The sequence below is a fragment of the Pteropus vampyrus genome, unplaced genomic scaffold (genome assembly GCF_000151845.1).
Source record: "Pteropus vampyrus isolate Shadow unplaced genomic scaffold, Pvam_2.0 Scaffold195, whole genome shotgun sequence".
Taxonomy (NCBI): Eukaryota; Metazoa; Chordata; class Mammalia; order Chiroptera; family Pteropodidae; genus Pteropus; species Pteropus vampyrus.
In genome coordinates this window covers 1,265,516-1,278,627 of record NW_011888976.1, presented here as the reverse complement: position 1 = coordinate 1,278,627, position 13,112 = coordinate 1,265,516, and the positions used below count along the sequence as shown (strand labels likewise).

At 34.6% G+C, this 13,112-nt stretch overlaps 1 protein-coding gene across 1 annotated transcript in view; it reads right to left on the bottom strand.

Moving 5' to 3' along the window:
• DNAH12 (dynein axonemal heavy chain 12) overlaps positions 1 to 13,112 on the bottom strand; it is a 228,350-nt gene that overhangs the window by 191,408 nt on the left and 23,830 nt on the right. Inside the window, exons 10-12 of the mRNA XM_023537644.1 lie at positions 12,467 to 12,655; positions 11,906 to 12,062; positions 11,152 to 11,243 (exon numbers count right to left, since the gene is read on the bottom strand). Coding sequence (XP_023393412.1) covers positions 11,152 to 11,243; positions 11,906 to 12,062; positions 12,467 to 12,655 — 438 coding nt within the window. The remainder of the gene's footprint in view (positions 1 to 11,151; positions 11,244 to 11,905; positions 12,063 to 12,466; positions 12,656 to 13,112) is intronic.

The following is a 13,112-nucleotide window of genomic DNA, read 5'->3' as shown; positions in this document are numbered from 1 at the left end:
CTCCATCAAAATGCCCCATTCTTTTTATTCTTCTTTAAGGAGATTTTCCCTTTATTTCCCTCTCTCAAGGCAACCATATTTTTCTACAGTCTCCAGTATTTGGGGGGTTGGGCTTAAAGTTTTCATTGTTTAAGGGAGTCGAGGATATTAATTAAAAGACTACATTGAGTGCCTGTTTGGTTCTTGGTTGGAAATATACCAAATAAAGAGTAGATAGAGTTGGTGGCACTAGAAAAAAGAGGATAGATGTTTTCTTACTCGCAAGGACCATTATCTAGCTTTCCTGGGATATATTTAACAGATATATAAAAGAAAATAGGTGGATCAAAGAAAATACGACACACTGGAAACAGCACAAATATCCATTTATAGAGAAAAGATGGCATATTAATACAAGGGAGTGCTATGCTGTAATAAACTATGACTATGCAAAATATGGATGAATTCCACAATGAGGAGTGAAGAAAAAAACAAAAGAATGCATATGATATCTTTCATATAAACTTACTATGGACAAAACTAAACTTTATTACTTAAGGATGCATACATAGGTAGTAAAACCATAAAGAAAAGCAAGAAATATCAGGGTAATAGTTACCAATAAAGAAGGGAGATGGTTATGGTTGAGGAGAGGCAGATGAGTGGCTTCTGGTGCACTGCAAAGTTCTCATTCTTAATCTAGGTAGCTATTAGGTTATAATAATGTATAAATCTGTACCCATATGCTTTACATGCTTTTCGGTATTGTGTTATATCTCACAATACATTATACTTTTTTATAGAATACTTTAAACATACAAAAGTAGGCAAAATGTACCCATCATTCAGCTTCAATACTTTTGAACTCACTGGCCAATCTTTTTTCTCTATACCCCTAGCTTCTCCTCTATCCAGTTTTATTTTTACCCAAATCCCAAACATCATATCATTTCATCTATATACATGTCATAGTTTATAATTTTTTTAAATGTTCTCCAAATAGGTATACTAACCACAATTACAATATGTAAAGAATTGACAAAGTACTCCAGAGATAGATTACTAAGCCCAAAAGTAAATTTTCAAACAGTTACATAAACCATCTAGAAATTATAATATTCAAGAAATTTCACAGAAAATACTAGACCTAAGGCAAAAGTTATTGTGAAACCCAATGCAATACATGCTCGGCCTAAAGATTTAGAGTTTATAGCTAGTACAAGTTATGGTCGAGACCACAAAAAATTTAGCTGTTAGCTCCTAGAACATTTATTGCACCTATTCTGTGAATAGCATTATATTGAGATAAATGGTACAATACAAATGAAAGAGAATATACCATATTTGGTTTGTGAAAGTAATAATGTATCTATGAATTCATGATATAGTTTTATAAATACATAAAAATGAAATAAAAGTATGCATATTAGAAAAATTATAACCATTTCAATAGGTGTAGAAGAAGCATTTAGCAAAATTTAACACTTTCATGGTAATAACACTTAACAAACTAGGAATAGAAGATAATATCTTCAACTTGATGAGTTTCTAGAAAAACTACAACATTGTACTAACTGGATTTAAAAATTAATGCTTTCTTTCTAAGATCTAGAGGAAGATAAAGATATCCACTCTCACCACTTCAACTTAGCATTGCACTAGCCAGGAAAATTAGGCAAGATAAATTTTTTTTTAAAGGCATCCATATTGAAAAAGAAGAAATAAGACAATCTCTATTTGCAAGTGCTATGATAGTATATACAGAAAATCCTAAGCAATATATATACACATATACATAAAACTATGAGAATTATTAAACAAGCTCTCTGAGGTTGCAATATATAAGACCAATATATAGAAATAAATTGTATTCCTAGACATTAAAAATGAACAATCCAAAAATGAAATTAAGAAAACAATTCCATTTATAATAGCTTCAAATTTAAGATAATTAAATTTAACAAAATAAGTGCAAGATTTGCAGAACACAAAAATATTGGGAAAAAAATGGAAAAATACTACATAGTAAACTGAAATGATGCAAACCATCTTCCCTGTAATCTATTAGAAATATTCTCTACATGTTCAAGAATGTAAAAGAAAATATGAACATAACCAAGAGAAAATGAAATTTACCAAAAATTTGGGAAAATATAATATATGAAATGAAAATTTTACTTAATATGAGTAACAGTGGCTTAAAACCAGAGAAGAAAGGATTAATGTACTTAAAATGATGCAAAAGAACTATCCAAAATGATGCATAAAATGAAAAAACTGAAAACTCTGAGCAGAGCTTTAGTCACCTCTGGAATAATATCAATCAGTCTAATATACCTATAATTGGAATTCCAGAATAGGGGGAAGGGAGCAAAGAGAAAAATTTGAAAAAATGTCTGAATATTTCCCAAGTTTGATGAGAACTATAAAACCATGATCTAATAATCTCAACAGTATTTATTCTCACAAAGAAACAAAAAATAAACAATACCAAAACTCTTCATTAGCCAAAAAGCAACAAAAAAGAGAAAATCTTAGATTCTGCCAGATGAAAAATATTACAGAAAGAAACCGAAAGAGACTTACAGCATGACAACATGAGGAGCTCTGTGGACCTGCCCCCAGTGAACTTGCTGAAAATAATTTTTTAAACAATCATTTAATGTGACAACATAGATGGACCTAGAGGGTATTATGCTAAGCAAAATAAGTCTGAGAGAGAAAGACCAGTACCATATGATCTCACTTAAATGTGGAATCTAAAGAACAAAATAAGTGAACAAACAAAACAGAAGCAGACTTGTAGATACAAAGAAAAAACATAGTTGTCAAATGGGAGAGGTGCTGGGGGTTTAGGGGGCTGGGTGAAAAAGTGAAAGGATTAAGAAGTACAAATTGTAGTTATAAAATAATCACAGGGATGTAAAGTATAGCATACGAAATATAGTCAATAATACTGTAACAACTATGTATGGTATCAGGTGGGTACTAGACTTATTGAGGGATCACCTCCTAAGTTATAAAAATGTCTAACCACTATACTTTACACCTGAAACTAACATAAATAATACTTAATGTCAACTGTACTTTAAAACTTAAAAAAAAAATAAAATTGCAGGTTAGAATTTTTTTTTTTAAGTATATTATCTGCCTTGGCCTAACCTAATAGGGTGAGCCTTAAAAGAAGCTGAGCGCTTCCCAAACTCAGAGAAAAATCAAAGTATGAGAGAGATTCAACAGGAATAGAATACTTTGTTGCTGGCTTTGAAATGGAACAGGTAATGTGCCAAGGGATATGGAGAGCCTTCAGAAGCTGAAGGCAGCCTAAGGCTGACAGCTTAGGAAGGAAATGGGTACCTCAGTCCTAAAACTTCAAGGAACCTGAACAAGCTTGGAAGAAGACTTTTCTCAACAGCCTACAGAAAGGAATCGAGTCTAGCTGACACCTTGATTTTCACTTTGCAAAAACTCTAAGCAAGTGCCCCAACTTCTGACCTATGGAGTGGAGAATAAATAAGTGTGTTTTAAACTGCTAAAAAACAAAACAAAATAAATCAAAAAGCATTTAAAACCTCTAGAAATGGTCCTAAACCTAGATTGCTCCCTCCCTCCCCACTCCCAGCTCAGCAAGGTAGAAACTCTACTCCAGACCACTGTACACAAGAACACAGAGCTCTCTCCCCCCAATCCCAGCTTCCAGTTGGAGGGCTTAATTACCTGTTGCTAAAGCTAGGTTCTTGGTGAGTGCAATTTGGAGGTAGAGACTCTAATGGAACAATGGCTCTACCTCGTGGTACCACTGAGAATATTGGGGCCCCAATCATACTTGCCCTGGCTGGTTAGGTGGTGGTTCCACACCAGGAGAGGCACAAGATGATCTGGGTTATTGCTCTCCACCATACTGAATATTCAGCTCTTACAGTGGGGTTGTCACTGAGAGAAGTACGTTGCTGTTCCTACACCCAGCTCCAGAGCCCTGACTCAGATTTTGCCTCAGGGTGAAGAGGAAATAGGTAATAAAATATATAGCTCCTAATCTTTTCCCAAAGGAATTGAATTCATTTGAAATACAGCATAGAGAAGTTCAAGTCTAAGAGTGCCCTCAAAAACAGTGTAGGTTGTGGTAAGAGAAATTGTAAGGAGATTCAGGAATTTGGTAAAGATAAGCTAAAGTACAGACCAACTACTTTGAGGAAGAGAGCCTGGGTGGAGACTGATGGTGGGAACTCTACTGGAGTCAGGATAAATATCACACTGACCTTAGGAACTTTTCCTTCAAGAGAGCTTGAATTTGAATAAATTAATCAGTAGAGCACTTTCTACCTCCACAGCATTGTTGAAAACAATAGAACAATCAGCAAACAATCACTGATGCCTAACAGCAACTGTGGTAGCCAGGGAAAGAGAGAAGAAAACTCTGTTGAAACCACTGCCATGCCCAGAATGACTGTGGGCATATCTAAAGCTGTGGATCCCTGAGGAACAACATCAGAGCCTTAACACTACAGAGGTAGAGAGGAGAGGAAGAGCCTTCACTAAAATAATCCACCCAGTCACTAAACAAATAAACAAGCAAATAACAATAATGAGCCCCAAAGGGGGACCGGTGCTTATACTTGCTACTATATATTACCTAAAATATCAAGATTCCAAGAGAAAATTAGGAGATATGCAAAGATACAAGGAAATAGAACCCATACACTGTGGGGAAAAAGCAGGCAACAGAAACTGGCTGTGAGAGCAAGCAAAAAGAGTTAAATTTAACGGGGGGGGGGGGGGGGGGGGGGCGGGGAACCCTTCAAAGTAGCCATCATAAATATGTTCAAAGAATTAAAGGAACTCACTTAAAGATATAAAGAAAGGTATGATGACAATGTCTCATCAAATAGAAAATATCAGTAAAGATTTAGAAATTATTTAAAAAGGACTAACTGGAAATTCTGAAGCTAAAAAGTATAAGAACTGAAATAGAAAATTCAGTAGAAGGGCTCAACAATTGATTTGAATTAGCAAGAGAATTAGCAAACTTGAAGGTAGATTTATATATGCAATCCAAACAAGAGATAGAAAAAAAGATAATGAATAAAAAATTGGAACCTCTGATAAACAGGGACATGATTAAGTGGATCAACATACATGTAATGGAAGTTATCAGAATAAGAGAGAGAAAGAAGCAGAAAAAAATATTCAAAGACATATGGCTGAAGGAAACTTCCCAAGTTAATAAAAAAAACAGCAACCTACACATCCAGGAAGCTCCAAAAACTTTAACTAGAATAAATACAAAGAGATTCAAAAATATACACATCATGTCGAAAATGCAGAAAGCCAAAGACAAGGAGAAAATGTTGAAATAGCAAGAGTGAAAAACTGTCAACCAAGAATTCCATATCCAGAAAAACTATCTTTCAAAAATGACAATAAAATAGGTATTTCCAGATATATAAAAGCAGGGAATTTGTGCTAGCAAAATTATCTTACAATAAATACTAATGGGACTTCTTCAGGCTGAAAGTAACCCAAATGGTGATTCAAATCTACAAGGAAAGAACAAAAAAGAGCACCTGTAAAGAAAATTATAAAAGGCAGTATAAATGCATGTTTTTCTCATTCTTTCTATTAACTAAATTTTAAAAAGTATTGTATAATATGTGTATTATTTATTGTTGGGTCTATAACATATAGAAATGTAATATATTCTAAACATTTGTGAATAACAGTACAAAGAAAGACTAGTGGAAGCAAAGCTATGTTGGATAAAGCCAATGACTATAGATAATAAAGTAATAATTATAATAATGCATTCTTGGATTTTTAACATTAACATATGTAATATTTATAACAATAACACCACAAAGGGAGGAAAAACATATAAGGCTATATAGTATTAACGTTTCTATATCTCACTGGAATTAAACTAGCATAAATCTAAAGCTGTTTAAATCAGATGTCTTTGATAAGCCTAAAATAAACACTAAAAAAACTTTTTTTAATTTAAAAAATCATTAAAAATGTTTAATGCTTCATTAGAAAATATTAGCTCAATGCAAAAGAACTCATAAAGAACAAACAGAAGAACAAAAAAGACATAAGAGATATAGAAAACAAAAAGGGAAATGGCAGACACAAATTCAATTATCTTAACATTAAATGTGAAACAGATTAAACCAATCAAAACACAGATTATTAGACAACAATTTTAAAACAACAAGCAAACCAAGATTCACCTATATGCTGTTTACAGAAGACACAGTTTAGATTCAAAGATACAAACAGACTGAATAAAAGGATGAAAAAAGAGATAAGCAAACACAGAAAGCTTCCGTGGCTATACTATTATCAAAGAAAATAGACTTCCAAAAAATAGACCTTAAAATGTTACTAGATATATAGGGGAACATTTTATAGTGATAAAATGGGTCATGCATCTGAAAGATATAACATTTATATATATATATGCACCTACCAATACAGTACTAAAATACATAAAACGATAAATGACAGAAATAAAGACAAAAAAATAGACAATTCAAAAGCAGATTTTTAGCATCCTTACAGAAATAAAAAAGATTATAAAGGAATTCTTTGAACAATTGTATGCCAATAAATTAGGTAACTTAGATGAAATGTACAAATTTCTACAAAAACACAATCTACTGAAAGTGACTCAGTAAGAAATAGATGACTTGAACAGATCTATAACAAATTTTTTAAAATTAAATTAATAATTAAAAACACTACCCACAAAGAAAATTCAACCCAGATATCCTCACTAATGAATTCTACTAAAGATTTACAGAATATCAATTATCTACACACTCTTCCCAAAAAATGAAGGAGGGAGCATATTCAAGTCAATTTCTAAGGCCAGTATTACTCCAAAATAAAAACTAGACAAAAACATCACAAGAACAGAAAATTACAGTTCTACATCTCTTATAAATGGACACAAAATTTCTCAACAAAATGCTAGCAAAACTTTGTGGCTTTCCAGTCAAGATGGCAAAGTAAGAAAACACTGTGCCTTGCACAACCACATCAGAATTACAACTAAATTATAGAACAACCATCATTAGGAGTCACCTGAAGGGTAGCTGATCAGAAGTCCTACAACTGGAGACACACAGAAGAGGCTACCTCGAGACTGGTAGGAGAGGCAGAGATGCGAAATAGGCTGGTCTCACACTCACATGTGGCAGTTGAAAATCGGGAGAAAAATCTTGGCTGTGGAGGTCCTCCCTGAGGAGCAAGGGGCCCCAGCCCCACACTAAGCTCCCCAGCCCAGGGTTCCAGTGCCGGCAAGAGAAGTCCCCGTAACTTCTGATTATGAAAAGCAGCGGAGAATGTGACTGAGTGAGATGGAGGGCTGAGGGAGTCGCAGATTTTCCTTTTAAAGGGACCATGCAAACTTAGTAACAAACTCACTCATTCTGAGCTTAGTAACAAACTCACTCATTCTGAGCTCTGGCACTGGGACAGCAGCTCAAAAGGCACCAGGGACATACGGGGAAAAACTGAGTTGCTTGGCTTCAGGAGAAGAGCTGGAAGGGAAGCCTTCTCCCAGACAGAAGTGCTGGCAGAGGGTGTTGTTCCTTTGTTGACTCTCCCCTGCCCAGCTTGCAGACCCAGGCAAATACCCTATCTGAGTCTCCATCAAAGTAGCTAACACTGGTCACCTTGTCCTGGTGATTCCAAGACCCCATCTCTTCCAACGTGTGGGGCTCACTCAAGCTGCTTCAAGTTGATTTTTCATACAAACGATCTATCTTGGCTCATACTGAGAACATTCCTAAAATCTCTCAAATGTTCACGAAACCTAAACAAGGAGCATCAGGCCTCAGCATGCCCCGTATCTCTTCCTGAGCAGCCCCAAGCCCAGCACTAATGGCAACTGGCCTCAGTTTGCAGCTTGGCCTCTCAAGGCACTTCTAAGCCCAGCGTGGGTGGCAGCCATCTGCAGATTGCTTGGTGGCTCATGCCAGGTGGCCCCAGGCAGGACACAGGGTGCAGTTGAATTTGGCTTGCTGTAGGGCTCCTCCTAAGAGGCCACAGTCTGCATGCCCAGTGGCTGGCTTCAGTCTGAGCCTGAGCACCACCCAGGGTCACATTTGAGGATGACACACCCAAAAGGTAGACACTGAAGGCACCAGAGCCCTGCTAAAGCAAATCCTGCTCTGTTGGTCAGCCCCTGTACAACAGTTCCTCTGCTGGTCATGGGTCATTCTGTCCCACTGATGAGCAAATAGCAACCAAGGCTCACCTACAACAGGAGGGCACACAACCAATACAAGGGACATATCTGGAGCACCCGGCTCAGGTGACCAGGGAACACTGTGGCACTGGGAACACCTACTACATAAGGCTGCTCTCCTAAGACTGGGAGACATAGCAGCCCTACTTTAATACATAGAAATAAATGCAAGTAAGCAGACAAAATGGGAAGATGAAGAAACATGTCCCAAATGAAAGAAGAGAACAAAGCTCCAGAAAAATAACTAAACAAAATGGAGGCAAACAATCTACCAGATGTAGAATTCAAAACACTTGTTATAAGGATGCTCAATGAACTTAGGGGAAGAGTAGATGAACTCTGTGAGAACTTTAACAAAGAGATAGGAAACAAAAGTGGAGATAGAAAACACAAAAACAAACCAGTTAGAAATGAAGAATACAATAACTGAAATGAATACTTTAGAAGGAATTAACAGTAGATTGGTTGAAGCAGAAAATCAAATAAGCAATTTAGAAGATAGGTAGCAGAAAATACACAATCAGAACAGCAACCTTAAAAAAAATACAAAAAAATGAGGATAATTTTAGGGGCCTCTGGGACAACATCAAGCATACCAACATTCACATCATAGGGATACCAGAAGGAGAAGAGAGGGAGCAAGGAATTGAAAACTTATTTGAAGAAATAATGACTGAAAACTTCTCTAACCTAGTAGAGGAAATAGACATATGAGCCCAGAAAGCGCAGAGTCCCAAACAAGATGAATCTACACAGGTCCACACTAAGACACATCATAATTAAAATGCCAAAAGTTAAAGACAGAGAGAATCTTAAAAGCAGCAAGAGAAAAGCAGTTAGTTATACACAAATGAGCTGCCATAAACTGTTAGCTGACTTCTCAACAGAAACTCTGCAGGCCAGAAGTGGTTGGCAGGAAATATTCAAAGTATATATAAGGAAGGACCCACAACAAAGATTATTCTACCCAGCAAGGCTATCATTTAGAAACAAAGGACAGAAAAAGAGCTTCCCAGACAAGAAAAAGCTAACGGAGTTCATCACCACCAAACCAGTTCTACAAGAAATGTTAAGGGAACTTCTTTAACACGGGGGTCTTCAACTCTGGGCCACAGATCAGTACCAGTCTGTGGCCTGTTAGGAACTGGGCACACAGCAGGAGGTAAGTAGTGGGTGAGCAAGCAAAGCTTCATCTGTATTTGCAGCTGCTCCCCAGCGCTAGCTAGCATCGCCATCTCAGATTAGACTCTCACAGGAGCACTGGTTTCTGGTATAAAAAAGTCTGGGGACCACTGCTTTAAGAAGAAAAAAAGATTTAAAAAAAATATATGAATAATAAAATGGCAATAACTACATATCTAGCAATAATTACTTTAAATGTAAATAGATTAAATGTTCCATTCAAAAGACATAAGGTGGCTAAATAGATTAAAAAAATAAGACCCTTATATATTCTGCCTACAAGAGACTCACTTCAACTAGTTTGGCAGTTCTTCAGTAGGCAAACATTGGGCAACCATATGATCCAGCAATCCAATCCTACATTTCTATCCATGAGAAAGGAAAACATGTCTGAAAGAAACTTGTACATGATTGTTCATAGTGGCATTTATTTATAATAATCAAAAGTGGAAACAATCCAAATGCCCATCAACTTTGGATAAATTGTGTTATGTCTATAAAAACAAATGAAGTACTGATACATGTTACAACATGGATGAACCTTGAAAGTATTATGCTAAATGAAAGAAGCCATGCACAAAATACCACATACTTTATGATTCTATTTAAATGAATGTCCAGAATAGAGAAATCTATAAATATAGAAATACTAGCAGGTGATTAGGGCTTGGGTGAGAATAGGAGTGATGGCCACTGGGTACGGAATTTTTTTTTTTTAGAAAGGTAAAATACTTTAAAATCAAGTTGTGATGATAATTGTAAAACTCTATAAATATACTTTAAATGGGTAAATTGTGTGGTGTGTGAATTACATTTCAATAAAGCTGAGGTTTTTTTAATGAAAGGGTTAATTAATACTCTTTAAAAGAAAAAATTGATAGACTGGAATTCATTAGAATTAAAAATGCCTCCTTGAAAGATATGGTTACAAAAATGAAAACTCAAAGCACATACTGGAAAAAAATATTTGCAAAACATATTTCAAATAAAGGACTTTTATCCAAAACATATAAAGACCTTTTAAAACTCAACAAGAAGAATTTTTGTAATAACATAACCCAATAAAATAAATCCATTATTATTAAATAAGAATACAGAAACCCAATTTGAAATATGCAAATTATGAGGACAGACACCTTATTTTTTAAAAAGATACACAATGGAAAATAGCACATTAAAATATGTTCAACATCATTAGTGATCAGGAAAAATGCAAATTAAAAACCTCCAAAACAAAGTACAAACTCTTGAGCAAAGATACCTGAAGATTTTCCCAACTTAATATTCTAAATCCCCCCATAAATATCTACTTGAAAACCTAGCTCATGTTTACTTCTTCAAGAAATTTTCACCAATCTCCCATAGCAAAAGCATCCATTTCCTCTTCTGTGCTTCCACAATACTCATCTATCTCTCTATTCCAGTACTTATCACAATATATTATAGTTGTTATTTCTATGTCTGGCTTCTAGGCCAAATATAAACCCCTGAGAACAATGTTAATGTATATATTTATTTTTGCATCACTAAAATCTTGCTAGTTATCTAACTGTAATGAAGACATTTTTGTTGAATCAATAAATGAGTAAACGAATGACTAAAGAAATTATGAGGTGAACCTGTAAGTTTACTAAGATGATATTCTATTAACTTTAATTGAATGATTTTCTGGAATAAAAACACCATAATTTAAAAAAGAAATTCAAAAGGCATTAATGAAAAAGAGAATTACCACTTACCTCTGTGTATTCATCAAAAGTATGATCTTCTGTCTGAAAAGTCTCTATCAGTTCAACTGCAGTCCCATCAAGGAGCCAATTATATTTTTCAACTGAAAATGAATAATCTAATTTAAATTTCAAAAATAACCTTTTAAAAAATCAAGTGCTTTTTTTATATGGTCATGGAATAGAGTAGCCTATTCAATTAAATATTATTATTAATAGAGTATTGACATACATTAATAGGAATATACAGAATAAATAAAATAGACTTAATAGGTAAACCAGGTTAGACACAGATATTTTAAAATAAAAATAATAAGATATATAATGATCTTTAAATAACTTAGAGGTACAAATAAGCCAGTAAATAAAAGGTTTTGGCTAAGAGAATGTCAAATAACAACTATCTATCCCGACACCATACACACTTGAGGAGACTGTAAAATTGAGCTGCAGGCTCTTCAAAACTATTCTCAGATATTATATTGCTTTCACCCTCGATTTAGCTTCCTCCTAATCCAACATCTTTTCATTCTACTTTTTGTCTTTATTACCCTGCTCCAGTTAACATTCACTCTTTGGACCAGACAACAGAATTCAAGTTTCTTATGTTTGATCTTTGACTCTACCAAAAGCCATGTCTATTCTAACTTCTGGCTCTATTCACTCTATCCCGACAGCCCCACACAACCAAATATCTGACCAAATTCTAGCAAAAATAAATGTCATTCTTTTATGATAAAAAAGGTATTATATATTTTATATATACCATATGTCTCATAATGTTTTCTTGCACCTTCTAAGTTACGATGTACTGCCACCTTTAGCGTATTAAGAGCCCACTGTAACACGTGTTCAGGAAGTTCTGTGTCAAGACTTACAGTTGTTGAAGTTCCTGACAGCCAAGAAGATACTGTTTGGACATTCTAACACAAATAAAAATGACAATTTATGAAATGAATATCTGTAATTGGTCTATATGTAGATCTTACACTATAGTCTTGAACAGTCTTTTCATATACTAGAAAGTTCTTGAGAGAACAAACATAACTTGGATCTTGTACTTAAGAAGCTCACAACTCAATAGGGAAGATGAGACATTCACAAAAATATTATTACTACAATTAAACTTCTAAGAGGAAAATGTCATCTTTAGCCAAGAGACTTTCTCAAAAAGAAAGCACTTTTTAACATAAAATAACCTGGAGGATGGAATTAAAACAAAGAATTATAACATTTTATATACATAGTTTATAGAGCTTCAAATCAATTTAAAATTCTAAAAAAAGAGCCAGATAAAGAAATCTGATAGGTAAGGAAGAAGTAATACCTGCAGGGCTTCAGCTATTCGCTCTACCAAACCCAAAACAACATCTTCCAAATCTTGAAAGGTAGGATAAAATTCCATTTTGTCATCATCAAATGTCAATTCCATCTTAAATATTGGCAGCCCTCGTTGATCTTCTTGGTCAAAGAGTTTCACAAATCCTTCTACAGTTCTCTTTAAGAGATCCTTTAGCTACATGATATCATAAATTACTATTACTTTAGAAATTACGAATTCAACCTTTGAATAAAATCAGTGAACTTTTTGTCTATAATTAAATCATTCTATCAATGCATTTAGTCCTGAAAATTATCTCCATTTGGCAAAATATGTTCTTAAAAATGTAGTCTAAAACAATAAATAGAACAATATGCAAACTTTCTATTTTGTATAGAATATCAACTGTCTTAAAACAGCAACTCAGAAGCTCTCACATACTTTAGTAATTTTGTCCCTAGTACAGGAAACATTCCAGAAGACTAAAGAACATGATGAAGACTGAGAGGAGGGGAACCCTGACACCTGAGGGTAAGAGTGTCATGGGGTGACATGCACATGGGGTGAGAGACAGTGACATGCTAGAGCTAGCTTCTACTGTCACAAGAGCCAATTGTTAAATATTCAAAAATTTGGTAAGCTAGTTATTCAA